Source organism: Periophthalmus magnuspinnatus, chromosome 18 (assembly GCF_009829125.3).
Source record: "Periophthalmus magnuspinnatus isolate fPerMag1 chromosome 18, fPerMag1.2.pri, whole genome shotgun sequence".
Classification (NCBI taxonomy): domain Eukaryota; kingdom Metazoa; phylum Chordata; class Actinopteri; order Gobiiformes; family Gobiidae; genus Periophthalmus; species Periophthalmus magnuspinnatus.
In genome coordinates, this window is record NC_047143.1 from 19,023,503 (window position 1) to 19,040,501 (window position 16,999).

At 38.8% G+C, this 16,999-nt stretch overlaps 1 protein-coding gene across 12 annotated transcripts in view; it reads left to right on the plus strand.

Moving 5' to 3' along the window:
* ehbp1l1a (EH domain binding protein 1-like 1a) overlaps window positions 1-16,480 on the plus strand; it is a 31,062-nt gene extending 14,582 nt beyond the window's left edge. For 3 of the 12 annotated variants that reach the window (XM_055229259.1, XM_055229261.1, XM_055229262.1), the window contains 22 exons: window positions 691-846; window positions 1,096-1,146; window positions 1,218-1,281; window positions 2,004-2,342; window positions 2,433-5,249; window positions 5,328-5,393; window positions 6,553-9,290; window positions 9,376-9,427; window positions 9,568-9,732; window positions 9,884-10,375; window positions 10,778-12,307; window positions 12,473-12,614; window positions 12,966-13,132; window positions 13,207-13,255; window positions 13,372-13,863; window positions 14,424-14,475; window positions 14,574-14,617; window positions 14,850-14,961; window positions 15,074-15,176; window positions 15,284-15,357; window positions 15,424-15,538; window positions 15,766-16,480. In XM_055229259.1, coding sequence (XP_055085234.1) covers window positions 691-846; window positions 1,096-1,146; window positions 1,218-1,281; window positions 2,004-2,342; window positions 2,433-5,249; window positions 5,328-5,393; window positions 6,553-9,290; window positions 9,376-9,427; window positions 9,568-9,732; window positions 9,884-10,375; window positions 10,778-12,307; window positions 12,473-12,614; window positions 12,966-13,132; window positions 13,207-13,255; window positions 13,372-13,863; window positions 14,424-14,475; window positions 14,574-14,617; window positions 14,850-14,961; window positions 15,074-15,176; window positions 15,284-15,357; window positions 15,424-15,538; window positions 15,766-15,859 — 9,914 coding nt within the window. In that variant the 3' untranslated portion in view covers window positions 15,860-16,480. The remainder of the gene's footprint in view (window positions 1-690; window positions 847-1,095; window positions 1,147-1,217; window positions 1,282-2,003; window positions 2,343-2,432; window positions 5,250-5,327; window positions 5,394-6,552; window positions 9,291-9,375; window positions 9,428-9,567; window positions 9,733-9,883; window positions 10,376-10,777; window positions 12,308-12,472; window positions 12,615-12,965; window positions 13,133-13,206; window positions 13,256-13,371; window positions 13,864-14,423; window positions 14,476-14,573; window positions 14,618-14,849; window positions 14,962-15,073; window positions 15,177-15,283; window positions 15,358-15,423; window positions 15,539-15,765) is intronic. The other 9 variants (XM_055229266.1, XM_055229267.1, XM_055229260.1 and 6 more) reach the window with 8 other exon arrangements.
* Window positions 16,481-16,999: the final 519 nt, after the last annotated feature.

Consider the following 16,999-nt stretch of genomic DNA (forward strand, 5'->3'; position numbering starts at 1 on the left):
CTAACCCCTCCTGCAGTCTGTCTTTTAACGCTTGCTTCATGTTGGCCTAATATTCTCTGTTCTGTGAAAAAAAAAAAGAAATCTTATACTGGTTAATTTGCAAGTGTGTGTTCCAACATGGTCATAGAATAAAATGCGAGATTTTAATTCGAAGTATAACAGTGACAATTGCAACTTTTCCTTGAAACAGCTTGCATGGGTTTTGTTGGTCATGTTTTGGATTGGACATTACTTTGTGGCTCGAATATTTTAAGTACAGTATATTCATTCCATCAAATGTTGATAAATACTGACAAATGCAACTACTGACCAATAATTGGCAATATACCAGTATATATATTGTGATATTGCAGTTGGTTAAATCTACTTGTCACTCACAGTATTAATAAGGCTGATAGATGTGGATGGAAAAAAGTGTCTTTATTTGAGCATAGAGCTACATTCAATAGGAAATTAGTGAATTGTGAAAGATAAGGATTTTATTGAAAAAGATCATTATAGAAATTCTATGACCACATCGCCCAGCCCTACTACTGACATGTATTTTGAAGGTGATTTGTATTTTGTGATTGGACATTGCTTTAAAACTTGTGCATAGAACATATTCTATTCTGTTTTTCCCAGTTTCTTTTTCATTTTCTTCCATCCTTACCTGCTCTCTTGTTCTCTATCCTATGTCTGGTCTGTCAGTTTCCTCCTCTGGGTTTGTCCCATCTTGGAGACCTCCTGTCCCCCCTCGAGTAGAGACAGTCATTCAGAGCTGCCCCTCAGCTGTGTCTGGGCCGTCCCCTCAGCCTTTTTCATCCCATACTGTTGTCAAAGCTTCTGACAAAGACCAGGACCCAGGTATTCGATAAGAAAAACCTATAGCTGTTATTTGTTTTCCTGAGATGTGAGAGAATATAAGTATTGTACATTGGCGAGGAGAAATGTGCAGTACACTCCCACAACTTTTCATACATTCCAACTGCAGAGGGAGTCAGAGTTTTACATATACACTCGAACAACATGACAGCTTATTCTGCCCCAGCCTTTCCGGATAGCTTTACTATAATAAAAGTAAATTTATCTATATTAATACCATTTTTTGTTCAGAGGTCCACAGACATTTGAGCACTTTGAATGAGGAGGACATCATATCTACATGTAAGTATAAATATACTTCCCCTGCAGTCCATCGGTCAAGTATTTATGTTACATTATATCATGTTTTTCAGCTACTGAGCATAAAACCCCTGGTGTCAGATCTTTTGGAGTGGAGGCTATCAAAGCATCACCCGGGTGAGTCTTTACTTCTTTATACATTTTTCAGAATGATCATTTGGTTGAAGTGTAAGGTTTTTGTAATGCTAGACTTTTTAAGTAATCCAATGGTTGTTATTAACATGTGAATGGCAGCCAACCTCTGAGTGGTGTTTTGGTATGAACTATGTGATAATATGATATGCTATTAATGATGCACTAAATCTAAACTGTTCCGTTTTCCTACTAACATATTCAGCTATATATTTTTTTTCTATGACCTTGGTTACAGTTTGTAATAGCATTATGAAAATGTATAAATCTATCTCTCTGAAGCTTATATGGTGGTACTGTGAGATGTTAGTCTCATTATATTCTTCTGCTTCCTATTTTGTCATGATATTCATAAACACTGGTTTCAAATGTCAATTGATTATTGTTTTAAAAGCAAGAAAAAAATATTCATAATATTTGCCAAGCAATTAGTCTTGCGCAATGTGTAAAAGTGAAGTTGTTGTTGTAGAGACTGTAAATTGTTATTTGTGCTTGACTTGTTATGTTTTTTTGTTAATGGTAAATGTAAGGTTCTGTGGTTCTGTGGTCATCTGTGGGTTGATGGTTGGCAAAACGACTGTGTGCATTAGTAATAAGCTTCTAATCGACATATAGCAGTTGGTTACAATGCTTTTTTCCATAGCGGCATAAGCATATTTTAACATACTCTACGTTTTTTCTTTATATTGGATTTGTTTATTCCTTAGACCTCAAAGTATGGCCTCACTCCTGCCTACTAGTCCCAGAACAACTTTAGACCCAGGACTGAACCTAGCAGACAATACCAAAAGTCAAAAGTATCCATCAATATCCAAGCAAACAAGAGCATCCCCTAAACATCATACACAAAAACAAGAATTGTATATCAATGGTATAACTTTGGACAAGTCTAGTCACTTAACAACAATCCCCAGAGGAAATCCAGCTTTATCAGAGGGAGGGCAGTGCCCTCCTCCCACACTACCCAAACCTGATTTAGGACTACACCCCATTGTATCACTGAAAACAAGAGTGACAAAATCAGATGCCCATGTAAGAGATTTGGGGTAAGTTTACTGTCCCTTAAATCATAATAAACTAAAGTAAACACATTGTCTTGATTATACAGTAACTGTTGGTGTTTTCTGCTCCTTTAGAAATAAGGGTGCCATGGTACCTTCATTTGAAGAATCTAGTCAGTCACATTTAACCAACACTAAGCATAGTGGCAAATTACAATCTGTGATGACAACTGCTGGTAGCGAATTGACTGAATCTAAGAAGACCTTATCCAACATAACTTTTATTCAAGAGAGTTCTTTGAAACTGGAGTCACCATCAAAGTCAGACACTGAAATCATTAAGAGCGATGTGTTTATTTCTAAAGTGGAGCTTAGGCCACTGATTCCAAAAGAGAGGTATATTTGCCACCTACAGACTGCAACACAGCATGAACATATCTGTGAAGAAACACAAACCAAGATGCACAGATGTTGTCCTCAAACATCTAATGTTCCTGGGATGCCAACATTGCACCAGTTGTCAAATATCACTTGGTCTGAAGATAATAAGCGCTTATTTATCAAGTTACCTAGCAAAGGAAGCCCTGTACTCTTGCAATCCCACAACCTGGACATTGCTAGCAAAAATATTCCAAAAATGGTTGCAATAACTCCATCTTGTGCATGGTCTGCTACTATTCCTGGCTTTCCGTCCGCTTTGAAGCTAAATATTGTCAATCTTTTGGGGACTTGCCCTAAAGTGTCCAACATTCCAGGTTTACCCTCATTGCATTCAGACACCAAATATGAAACACATAGTTGGGAGAAATGCATTCTGTTAAAGAAACCTTTGATGAAACCACAGATATTTTCAGATAATATTCAAGAAAATATTGATCCCAAGATGATCAAAATCATGGTGTGCCTTTTGCCAACATGTTCTAAAATGGCTAGCATACCTGGGTTCCCCTCAGCTGAGCAGCATATTTCTACAAAAAGTCCAGGCATGACCAGTCTACTTCCAACATGCCCAAGACAAACCAATATTGCAGGCATGCCATCCAAACAAAGTCAAACAGAAACCTCCAGCTGGCATTTTCAACAGGAGTTGGCACCACAAAAGAAAATGTGGTATAATTTTGTTATAGGACAAGAAACATTAGAAAATGATGAATTTCTCACACAAATTATAAACATGCTCCCATCCTGTCCCTTTGCAGCAGCAACCCCTGGTTTTCCTTCAGCCCCACGAGAAAAAAATATTGATTACTTAGAAAGGCAATACCCTAGTATGGTAGAGCTTTTGCCTAGTTGCTCATCAAAAACCTCAATTGTTGGGTTTCCTTCCAAAAGCCAACCCAGTATTCAAAATGACAATTTGCTATATGAGGACTGGCATATGTTGAGAATATTTAATTACAAATTACATAAGAAACAATGCCAGCCTTACATCCTTCAGGGGCTTCCAGCTGATCAAGTGATGCTCAGAGGAATTGTCAATATGGTGCCAAGTTGCCCTCCAAAAAACACAATATTTGGTTTCCCTTTTGCTCCATGCCAGAAGCCTAGTATGGTTAATTCAATGCGATCATGTCCCAAACAAAGTACTATTCAGGGATTTCCTTCAATGAACTATTGTGAATCTTTTAATATGCAGTGGTTTCTTTGTAAAAACACACACTTCCAGAGTTCATGGAAGAAAAGGGAGTCAGTTCTACAACTGATATTTAAATCAGCAACCGATCATAATGACAATATGACCTTCCATATGGCATGTATACAGCCCAGCTGTCCACAAACACCATGTTTACCAGGATTTCCATCTCTGTCTGGTCAAGTTTTGGAGCATCTACCAAGTATAGTGTGTCAGCTACATACCTGTCCTACATACTCACAAGTTTGTGGAACACCATCAATATTATTTGAAGACTCTCATAATTGGATCATCGATAAGAGATCAATTTATGAAAAGTCAACAAGAACACCATGGACTATATCAGTTCTGAAACCATATTCAACTGGAAAATTATTTGGTAAAATTATGGTATCGATGTTACCACCTTGCCCTAAAGAGTCAAATATTTATGGGTTTCCCTCTAAGGGATGTCTAACTTCAGTCCCACATTTGATAACAAAATCACCAGATGTGTTCAAATCAATAGAAACATTCCCAGAACATGGTTCAATTCCAGGTTTTCCCTCAAAATCACTTAAAGAGTATGAATATTGGAATATGAACAAAAGTCAAATTTGGAAAAAGCCTCTGAAAAGTATTTCTACCATACATCCTCCAAACACGGACATGTCAGGTGAAGACAAATCATTAATGCTGAGAATGGTCCCATCATGTTCAAAACAAGCTCTCTGCGCTGGGTTTCCATCAGCTCCACACCCCCCAAAACCGTGTAGCCCAAACCAAAGCTCTTCTCACATGGGTCAGTGGATGACACCATGTCCAAGACAATCAACTGTCATTGGTTTCCCTTCCAGAGAGTACTATCCACATTTGGACAGTTACAGTTCTCTTTTTAAAGAGTTGATTGATGATATTGTTTCACTCAAACATCTGAAAACTATGATTCTTTTTGGTTCAGACTGTGTGTCTGCTCAACCTCAAGAATGCTCTTCTGTAAATATGGTGCCGTCTTGTTCGAATAAATCATTTGTTTTTGGATTACCATCGATCCAGGGTCACCATTCAGAACAACTCCACCCCATCGAAACATTTCCTTTGCTAGAATCAACCGTCAATCAAACTGAAACCCTTTCTAATGTAGAATGGGATGCAAAAACCATTATACAACGAGTCCCAATCCCTGACAATAAAATCAGTATGGATGTGCCAACTTTTTCTGACACATTAGTACGAGTATACATGGAAGAAGGGTGTGGCCTAAACAGTCCTAATTTAAAGAGGAAAGATGAAGTTGTTTGGAAATCAGATAACGTTGAAGACATGTGCCTAGAATTTCGGTGAGTTTTAGGACTACTGTGACTGCTCTTATTTATTTTAAATATTGTATTTTTTTTTTAAATCTGCTTTTGTTTCAGAGGTTTGCCGTGCAGAATGTGGCACACAGTTCCTGAAATGCCAATATTGTTAAGTGTTAGGAAAAGGTGGGTTGCTTGGTTGTGATGCATTGGGCTGACAATGCATTTGCACACAGTTAATCTAGGGATGAGAAAGATGAGAAGAACAAAGAATGCCCTACAACAGAATTTTACAGTTGATGCATGTGGCTTGCTTGGTTTTAATATGTTACCAAGGTTGTAATTATTAGAAATTCAATGTACCTTTCTGTTATACTCTAAGGCACCCATGGATCATTATTTTATATTTTGGACATTCTAATTTGCAGTATTGACCTAAAAAAAGAAACGAGTCTGCTAACGTCCGATTGATAACTGTGGAGCTGATTCTCGCTTGGCCCTTAATCATATGTCCCTGTAAACTTAATCACAACAAAGTGCCGCACTGTACCATGCTGACAGCCCCACCTGATAGCTACAGTTATAGACTTGACACATGGGGGGTGACAAATGACAGCGACCAATGTCACTTATCGCATCGGGCTAAAAACCCAACACACAGGGAGCTATGAACTGCAGTGACCAGTGGCAGCTTTACAAGTGGCGCTCTAGTCCAGGGCAGATTGCAGGTTTTCTATAGAATTGATTAGCTGTGAAATTTGAGAGAATTATGGGGTGAAAAGCCACAAGTGCAAAGCCAAGTAGACCTACAAGGTTTTTGCATGAGTAATTGACTGATGTCAACTCTGTTTCAACAAATGTAATTGGAAATGAATAGATAAGCAGCGACATTGCTCCCGGTGTCTCGAGCCCATTACAGAGCAGTGGCCATGTATGGCAGGATAGTGAAAACAGGAATTTATAGAGCAATGCCATCTCAAATGCAAGAGAAAACTATTACTCAAACATGCATAAGTCACTCTAGAAAAAAATGAAGTGGGTAAATGAGAAGGGAAAACAATTTAAACATGGTTAGAAGTTCTTAAACGGTGCATGTCTTCTTGTCCATCATATGACTAAGATGCAGTGGAAAGCATTTTTCAATATTCTACTCAGGTTAACAATATAACAGAGTGGGATTAACATTTGCATGGTGTGATAGATTGTGCATTTTGAGCTTTACCACAAAACAAACAAAAACGTGTGAATGTTTGACGAGAACTTGCAATTGTACTGACTGAGTTCATTCTACTGTCAGTATTTAAGTATCCTCATTTTATGTTTTCTGTTTTTACCTTTTCTTTAGATATGAACCCATGGTTTCATTACAACCACCTTGTGATATAGTTGATGGTGCTCAACAGTTGGTCAAGCCTTTCAGAGATAGTACTATTGTGTGGGAGGAGTTACCAAAATCATCTGCTGAGAAATATCCTTCTGGAAACTCTATAGAGTGGGAGGAACTTCCAAAAACAGTGAATCAGACTGAAGTGTTAGCCAGAGATGAGATGGACATCTTCAGCAAAGATCCTCAAGGTTCAATGGAAGCCTTTTTAGAATCTTCACTAACATTGGACAGAAAGCAACATAACAATAATGCAGAAGACAAATTACTGGTATTGAGGAAGGAATGTGTTGAATATAATAATGAGTTTTCGGAGGTATGGACAGATGCAGATGTAATGACAAAGCAAAATGACACAGAAAAGTTTGTAGAAGCCAAATTTTCATTGGAACAAAATACAAGTGCCCTCCCTGACGTGCAACCCATTGTAGGAATAACAATGTCATCATTAAGTATAGACAATCCTGAACATATTACTGTCACAGAACCACTTTGTCTTAAACAACAAATTTCTCAGATGTTGCAATGCGATGAATCAAATATGACGAGGCTTGTGAGCTCCTGCCCTCTTAACTCTTCTATAAAAGGTATTCCATCTATGTTACAACCATGTAAACAAACTTGGTCAACCAGTTGCAAACTGTCAGGTGCAAGGCTGCTCAAATCTAAAATGGCCCCAATAAAAGACATACATTTTAAAGATGATATAAAAGCTATGGTAACTATAGTCCCCACATGTGCCAGATGTGCCACTATTCCTGGGTTCCCATCTGGTTCTGAGTCCGTTTATGGTTCCAGTGGGATAAATCTATATCCTTCATGCCCAGTTCTTGCATCTTTAGCTGGATTCCCATCTCTCCAGAAGGCAGATAACAGAAACTGGACAGTTATTCAATGTTTAATTTTGGAAAAGAGGATAAAACCAATGCCTGCGATGTTATTAGAAACCAAGGAAATGTACAAAGATGTGGATGGAATGATTTGCCTTGCTGAAAGTTTTCCAAAACATTCAAAAATTTATGGATGTCCGTCTCGCCCTCAAAGAATCTTTTCAAGTCTATCAAATTCATACTGTAAATCATCTCAAATACCAGGGTTTATCTCTGGTCCTGATTGTAAAGAGTGGGCTCAAAAGAAAGGAGAAGTATTAGCACATAAATCAACAGGGGTCCGAGCAATACGATTCAGCACATTCGATACAAGAGCAATGACAAGCATGGTATGTCTCGCACCATCTTGTCCAAAAGTGCCAGGCTGTCCAGGTTTCCCTTCTGCTCCAAATCCACAAGCTGCATATTATGGGGCATCTGCAACCAGGCTTGTTCCTTCATGTCCCAATGTGTCGGCAATTCCAGGATTTCCATCAATCCAAGAGGAAAAGAAAGTCAGTTCAAATTTCAGCCTGATTGCAGGTGATTTATTAGCCAAACGTGAACAGGCTGAAAAGATTGCTATCATTGAAGGTATTCCAAATCTTGACAAGAAAACATCAAATACAATGTTGTCATTAGCAGCATGTTGTCCTAGCACTTCCAGTATCTTTGGTTGTCCTTCTTTTCCTCGTATGACCATTGAATCTAATAACATTTGTCTGGTGCCATGCTGTCCCAGTGGTTCAGTTCTTCAAGGATTTGCCTCCCTAACAAGTTCATCAAGTGCAAATTGGTCCATGCGTGCAACAGTACTTTGGGATAGTACTCATATGAGAGCAAAGAAGATAATTTTACCTGCTGTACCTACCCACCCAGAAACCCTCAAGGCACAAAGTATGGTTAAGATGGTCCTGTGTTGCCCAAAAGAGGCTCGGGTGCTGGGCTTCCCATCTGCTCCAGTTCTGAATAGACCCCCCAGTATAGTGAGTCTTTATGCATGCATGCCTTGTGTCTCACGTTTGCCTGGTTTTCCATCAGCAAGGACATTCAACACAGATTGTGTAGCTTCAGCTGTACCACCAAACCTGAACCTGCTCTATGACAGACAGTATAACAGAAAAGTTTGTACTATAAAACATGAAATCAAACTGGAAGGAAACAAGCATGCCATAGATTTAGCACCATTGTGTCCTCAGCTGGCTAAAGTCCCAGGATTCCCCAGTATTTTGCAGTTAAATGACTCTGAGAATGATGCCCATATTGGTAATGATTCTGTAGAATTGTCTGAAGTCCCAACCACTCAAGTCCCAGAAAATGAGGGCACTCTTACAAATCAAGATATACCTTTGCCTTGTGCGAAAAGAACAAATGAAGATGGGAAAACTAGTATTGCTCCGGTTTCTCTTTTCAAGGATTACTTACAAGAATTTCTTCCAGAAGAATCTGAGTCATTGGTCACTTGTACTTTCAAAGAAATAATGGAACCTTTAGAACCTGTCAGGGAGAACTCCCAGAAAATGTTTATTACACTGACAAAGAAAACAGGACTGACTGGATCTGGGACATCTCTTCCCATTGATGGTTGTCCTTCAGATAAATCACAGGTCCTTGTGCCAGTCAAAGAAACAAAGACTACATTAACAGCAGATGGGGACAGTTATCAAAATGCACAAAAGTTTGAGAAAAATTTTGCAACTGCCCCTGAAAACTCTGAAGAATTTACAAATCCTTCTTTTTCAAAGGAGTTTGGTCCTGCCCAAACTCCTATCCTTATCAACCCTGATGTTCCTTTTTCACTTTCTACTCTCAGCACAGAAGAGTCATATGGTAAGAAAGCATGCTGAGACCACCATACCATGTTTAGCATTTTAATCCCATTCTTATTTTGTATACATATTTGCTTCTGTAATAGATGTAAAAAATGATACGGGTCCTGTTGTTCGTGGCCTAGTAGAACAGACTTGGTAAGTTGGACTTGTGTTGTTTGATATGCTGTGGGGTTGCTTGCATAACATACATTTAAAGTTCAGCATTATAGTGCATGAAAATTGTGTTAGTTCGATATGGAAGTTGTATCTCATGCTTTTATTATCTGGGTCTTCAGTGAAACCAAAAAAGAAAAGGTTGAGATGGCAGAGACAAAGAAGGACACATTTGACATGTCAGAACCAGGTTGGGAGGTATTGGAAGCAGAGGGAACATTAACAGAGCAGCAGGCTGAAACCTCCCCCCATCTTTTTAAGTCAATTGTAGATGTCTTTCAGAAAGGGTAAGTAAGATGCAGCATGAAGAATCACAATGAATTGGTATTTTTAAAGGAATCTAAACTTGGTTGCATGGTTGGACTTAATATTATTGTAAAATCACTATTTGCATGGATTTTAATATCATCCACTTACCCAAGTCTCCATTTCTCACAGTTATGACTCAGTAGCTACTATGTTGGGGCCACCTAGCTCTTCTTTAGCTGAGGATCACCAACACTCAAAGACCACTTCATCCATGAGCCTGCAGGACAGGACAGTTCCACCTGTGCATGATAAAACCAATTTCATGCCAAGAGTTTCTTCAGAGAGGCAGTTTATGAACACTGACAAGAAAGTAGGAGGTGCTCAGCCAACCTCGTGGGACTTGCTTGAGAAGCGGTCATGTTCCGTCCCTTTATCCACTCAAGATGACAGCTTTCCAGTTTGGGCAAGATTCAAGAAATGGCCACCGCTCACTGCAAAAGATATACCAAATGAAAGTTTTGAAGAGACTGAGAAAGTAGAAGTTAAAGAGGTGTCATTGGTCATAGGGCAAGATTCAGTTTGCTCTGAGGAGGACAGTGAAAGATGGTTAGTACAGCAGCTGACTGAGGCAGAACAGGAGGATGTTAAAACAGTGTTGACCTGCACTGAGCTGGACAAAGGGTGAGTGCACCATAGAAATGTTGCATGATGTGAGCAACTGTCACTACTCAGTGTTTCATTTTAATGCTTTGTGATTAAGGCAAGGCTAAATAAAATGGTTGCTTGACAAGTTCTACAAAGCAATAGACATGTTACTGATGTGGGAAGGGGTAGTGGTGTAGGTTTGTGAATGGCTGCAGTATTTTTTTAAAGTTGTATAACGTTGTCTTTTGTCTTTGTGGGACTTACCGCTTTTCTAAGCTATCTTGAATGCTATCTTGAAGTATCTTGAATGTACTTAACAGTGATAAGCAGTGTATAGTCATAATAACTGTATTTAGGAGTGGCATTGTTTTTGTTTCACAGACAGAATGATGTTTAAGGCTAATTCAATTCTGAAGCTTATCTCTTTCTGTCCTAAAGCCCAAAACAAAGTGAAGCTACTCTTCAGTCGCCACCAGATGATGAAAATATCAGTGAAGTTGGAACAAAGGACAAAAAAACAAAAAGAAGAATTTTGAAGATACCAAAGAAAAAAGTTGATCAAACAAAAGTGTTTGCCCCTGTTTGGCCTCCCAAAAAGAAGGATGGAGGTATGAGTTCTGCGAATGATACCCAGAAAGATGATGGACGTAAAGTGAAGGAAATAAATACATTGGTCATCAAGGAAACTCCAAAAATATCAGTAACAAGTCAAATTTCTGAAACCGAAACAAATTATTCCATAATTAATGCAGGACCAGCTGTTGCTGTAAGTACTTCATTGAAAAAAGAAGATCTTACAGGCTCTGCTCAGGAGCAAGAGTCATTTCAAGTTGAGAAAAAAGAACCTGTCTCACTTATTAAAAAGATAGGAATTTCTCTCAAAGGAAAGAAGCTACCTCTAAGAAAACCTGGCAAGAAGGACACTGCCAAGAAAACTGTAGAACCAAGTGTTCACGATGAGGTGAAAGTTGAAGAAAAGGTCGTAACTGAGAAAGTGAATGTCACTGTTGAAATGACAGTGATTAAGCAGACATTACCTGTCCCACAGCCAAGAATAAAGAAACGTTCAAGTGGATCCTTCCCTGATGACTTAAAAGTTACAGAGTCAACAATACAAGGAGAACTAGTCCAAAAATCCCAAGAAATGTCAAGTATGGACAACAGTACAACAGCTCTTTCTATAGAGGATTCTACCCCCACTGGTACATCAGAGACACCCACTGTACAGTTACAGAATAAACAAGATCCTTCAAGCTTAATTCCTGTACCTAAACCAAGATCAAAGAAACGCTTCAGCGCTTCATTCCCAGATGAAACCTCACAAGCAGTGACAGATAGTACTTGCTCTGAGAGTAATCAACATGGTGATCAGTTGAGCATGCCTGCATCAAAATCTGATGAAACTTTAACTTTTCAGACAAAGAATGAAACTCTGCATCAGGTCCAGAAGTTTACCTTACCAGTCCCAATGCCACGGGAAAAGAAGAAACGTCTAAGTGCATCTTTTGTCGACAGCAGCACAGAACAGGAAAAGTCAACAGATGCTGGACCAGCTAACATGGATGCTGCGTTGCAAATTAGCAAAGAAACCTCTGAAGGTCCAGTTTCTTGCGAGTCCAGCATAATTTCTGATATAGGTTCTGAAATTGCAAGGGAGGATGAAGTCGTGTCCGATATTGAGTTTATCCAGACATGTAGTATAGAGGATACAGAAGAGGAGATGATCCGAAGTTGGACATTTACAGATAAGCAAGGCATAACAACAGATTCTCAAGCAGTGCTGCTGGGGGACACTGAAGATGTTCAAGAGCTCTCCAGGTCTATTTCTATTGTCTCATCAGCTCAAGATGATTGGTTCCATGTGAGTGATAGCAAAAGCAGTGAAACTATGGAAGAGGTCAAGACTGAAGACTTGGGGAGTGACTTTGAGCCTGTAGATGTGGCAGCTGATTGTGTAGTGGAAGACAGGTGAGGTCATTGTCTAACAGGGTGTGCTGGTACATCCAAACACTTGTCATCTCACAATTATTCTAACCTTTTAACTCTTTCCATACTAGATGGCATGGTGTCAAGTGTGAATAGTGAAATCGTGACAACAAAAGAATTGATATTATCTTGGTTGTTCTTTTCTAGGTCGAAGGAGCCACACAGAGCTCTACCTCGGGGTAAAAAGCGTTTCAGTGGGTTGCATCTAGATGACAGCAAGTCCAATGTCATCCAAGTCAATGAAGCAACAACTCCTCAGAAAAAGCCAGCAGATACAACCATCTCTGCTGTAAGAAAATCTGAAATCTGAAGTACTAAATCTGTTTTGTAGTGGGAGGTGCCACTTGCTTTTCATGAAGATGCTGTTACTTTGCATACATTGTTCCAGTATGACATTAAACCTGTCTATCCCCATGTAAACAAGCAAGTGATGCCACCAGGCTTAGTTAAATACCAGATCTGTGAAGTGGCAGCCCCACTCATAGCTAGAATGCATGCTTTTTAAGGTACTCTTTTTTTAGCAATAAAATCACTTGCAATAACATGTCCATGGAGACAAGCATCTGTCAGACCCTCCACCAGAAAAGTTATATAATTTGTCAACTTTTCACATTGTATTACAATACATGTTATCTTTCAGGAACTCATGACCAGCCCTGGTTTAGTAACATCCACGCAGTCTCTTTTGGAGTGGTGTCAGGAAGTCACTCAGAGCTACCATGGAGTGAAGATCACCAACTTTAGCACATCATGGAGAAATGGCTTGGGTTTTTGTGCTATCTTGCACCACTTTCACCCTGAAATGATGTAAGAAAATATGCCAAGCACCTTGTAAGTGGTCTGTCCACAGATAACAATATATTTTGTATTTCTTTTGGCAGTAATTATGAAACACTGGACCCATATGATATCAAGCAAAACAATAAAAAGGTAATGTTGTCTATCTGTTTTTGTCAAAAGTTAGTTTGTTAGTAAATCTGTTTTAGCTGAATGTAATTTTTAACTCCCTAAATGTGGCCTTATATCTTCCATCTACTCTTTTCTAGGCATTTGATGGCTTTGCAGAGCTGGGCATCTCTCGGCTGATGGAGCCCTCTGATATGGTGATGTTAGCTGTTCCTGACCGACTCATTGTTATGACATACCTGAGCCAGATCCGCACTCACTTCACAGGTCAGGAACTCAGTGTGCTCCACATAGAAAAGGACAGTAGTGACTCCAGCTATGCTGTGGGCTCCTGCGCCGCTCCAGAAGATCCAGAGGCGGCCGTTCGGTACTGCACCCAACGGCTACAAGAGGAGGGCATCAGTATAGAGACCAATGGTACAGCAATGGATAAGGACAGTAAAAGTGAGGTTGTGCCACCTCCTAGGCAGAAAAGACAACAGGGTGTTGGTGGAACACAGTCTCCAGTCGCACCACCCCGGACTCACATCTTGTCCAAGTCCACATTCTCTCACGTTAAAGATGCAGATCTGGTCAAAAAGAGACGCTCACAGAGGAGGAGCAGTTCAGTGGATGAGGGAGAATCTTCAGCGGTATGTTGTCATTTTTTCTATAGGTAAAACAGAGACACTATTTATAATAATTATTATGAAAAGCAGCAGCCACTCAGTGGTCATCAGTGGTCATGTTTTCAGTTAGATACAATGAAAGCTTCTTTGGAGTAATCTTGTTTACTATTATTTTTAACATTATGCAAATAAACTATGTATACTATGTATGCAGTAGGGCAGGGCAATATATATAAAGTATATCAGATTTTTATTCTCATATTGATTGATCTGGATTTTTGGTTCAATGCTTTTGTCTTATTAAAAATATCTTTTTATTTTCATTTCCTGAACATAAACAAGATGGCTTTTAAATTGCCTTTTAACAAGAAAAATAGGTCCAACCACATGCTTTTACTGACAGAGGATGGGCTGTGAACTATCGATCTGTTAAAATTTGATTAATTGCACAGCCATAATTTGCATTTCACTTCTGCACACATTGTTATTAATTTCATTATTGCCAGTAGGAACTGAATCTGCTCTACATAATACAGTATTGAAAATACTATGATGTGATTGAGTTGCTCTTGTTTTTCTTACAGGCAGCTGCAGGACACAATGACAGTTTACTCTCTCGAAGCACATCAGAAACTGGTTTGTGAAGTTTTACAAATTTTACATGTTAATATTCACATGACATAATGAGATGGGTAACTGATACCTGTCAAAATGTAACTGTTTTCAACTTATAGAAAGAACAGAAAAAGTGACAGAGGAAACAAGACCAGAGGGCCAGGTAGCAAAAATATTTTATTTTCATTTGGCTAGTATTTGAATAAACAATCGTGTTAGAAATGATTTAGATCATGTGAATGAAAACCTTAACAGTATTCTTTCTGTAATAATTATATAACAGGGTTTTCACATGTGTCCTTAAATTACTTTTGTACAATGACGGAATAGAGTATGTTATTTTTCTCACTGTGAACCTGTCTGAATTGTGACCTGTACATATTTACCTCCTCCAGGACACCAATCAGTATGTGCTGAACCAGATGGAGGCTCTGGAGGCCGAGCAGAATCACATCGACAACAGAGCAGGTGTGGTGGAAATGAAACTCCGGCAGCTCATGGAAACAGGTAATAAAGCCAACTCTATCACATAATTTCAAATGGACCCAGTATTGTCTGCTTTTTCAAAACACAAAAGTACATATTACATAAACAACAGTTGCATAACTTATGTGTTCAGCAGGCAGTGACAAAGTGGAGGAAGAGCGGTTAATTCAGGAGTGGTTTACACTGGTCAACAAAAAGAATGCTTTGATTCGGAGACAGGACCATCTTCAGCTGTTGTAAGATATAGATTAAATATACTTAATATTACTGTCACGGGTTCAAACCCTGTTATTCATGTCCATGCCATGTGTGCACTAACTTTTATTCTGTCTCTGGTTTGTAGGCTGGAAGAACAAGACTTGGAAACAAGATTTGAGCTGTTAAAGAAGGAACTGAGAGACATAATGGCAACAGAAGGTATATGACACTGCAAAACTGTATGTAGCATGTGGAGGACTGTGCTGAGTACTGTGTGTTGTGCAGAATGGCAGAAGACTCCAGACCATAAACACAGGGAGCAGCTGCTGCTGCAGGAGCTGGTGTCTCTGGTGAACCAGAGAGATGAACTGGTACAGAACATGGACGCCAAGGAGCGAGGGTGAGAACTGAGGACCTATGCAAAACGTTTTACAATTAAAATTATCTGTTTGGCTAAGATACAAACTATACATTGTAATATTACACAGGCTTGCTACATTGTGAAAAGTATTATCTTTCCTGGTAGAGCCATGAAAGTATAGTAACTATAAGACTTCCATAGACTAGCAAAGTTAATATATATCTTATACATCCTAATGACTATAACTGTATCTGTGCTTGCCACAGAGCATTGGAGGAGGATGAGCGGCTGGAACGGGGTTTGGAGCAGCGGCGCAGAAAGTACTCCAAACAACAGAAGGACAAGTGTGTGATGCAGTGAACGACAAACCTGTACAGCCTAGGTAATAATAAAAAAAAACACTGCAGAGCACTGAAGCAGCACGAGCAGAGAGAGTCACAGAGGAGTAAAAAAAAGTAAGTTATTTTGTTATTAGTAACCCTGGATGGTTTGCTAAGCTTTTATTATCCATAAACATTAAGTTGAACTGTGCACTTCAGTGTGAGTATTAGGTGGATAGTTTTAAGTTGTGAAACTGTTACTGATTTTGTTTTACGTTATAGCATTGGTACAGCTAGTTGCCAAAGCAGCAACAACAGGTGCCTTATCTTTGAGAATATGCTCTTTCTCAGCTGCAAAGATGCCTTAAACACTGCAAAGAATTAGCATTATAAATACATTCATTTATAATGTTATTGGATAAAGGTGTTTGTAAACAAATGTTGAACAGTTGTCTGAGTAGCAGATGCATTTCTCACTTTTATCAACTTCAGTTGTTAAAACTGCAGTATATATGTTGCTTTTCTGCACTGAATCATTGTTTATCTAGTAGATAAATTAAACAGACAACCAGAATTTATGGGCTAACATTGCAAGGTCTTTCAAAGCATCATCTGTGGTTTCCTTTACTTTTTAAGGTTTTTAATAAATCAGACATTTTAATCAATCTCTGGTATGTAGCTCTTAACAGTATAAGCCATAATGGAATTACAGCAACATAAAAGTGTATGTATTTATTTACCTACTGAACTTTATTTTTGTAACATACATTGTTGCATTAAGAACTACTGGTGAATTCATCCCTGTGTTTTGAATGTTGAACATAAACCTTATTTGGCAGCAGCTTGGTTACAATGATTTTTTTCTCTTAAGTTATGAAAGAGAAACAGTTCATTACAGTTGTGTGCAGCCCTAGTTATATATTATTGTCAGTCCACTTATTTGCACTGAGAGGCTGTGTGATGTGGGCCTTGTTTAAGAGCCTACTATGTGACAGTGTGTTTTTTGTTTGGCTATTGTGTCTTGAGTTTCTTGAGTTACTTGAGCACTTTTTTATTGATATAAAAATGATTTCAAAGCAATCAGTGTTTCATTTTTATTAATGTTAGCTGGCACTGTCACAAAGTGAATGCATTGGTGCTCTCTAGTGGAAGGTTAATGAATATGTCAGTCTACATGCCC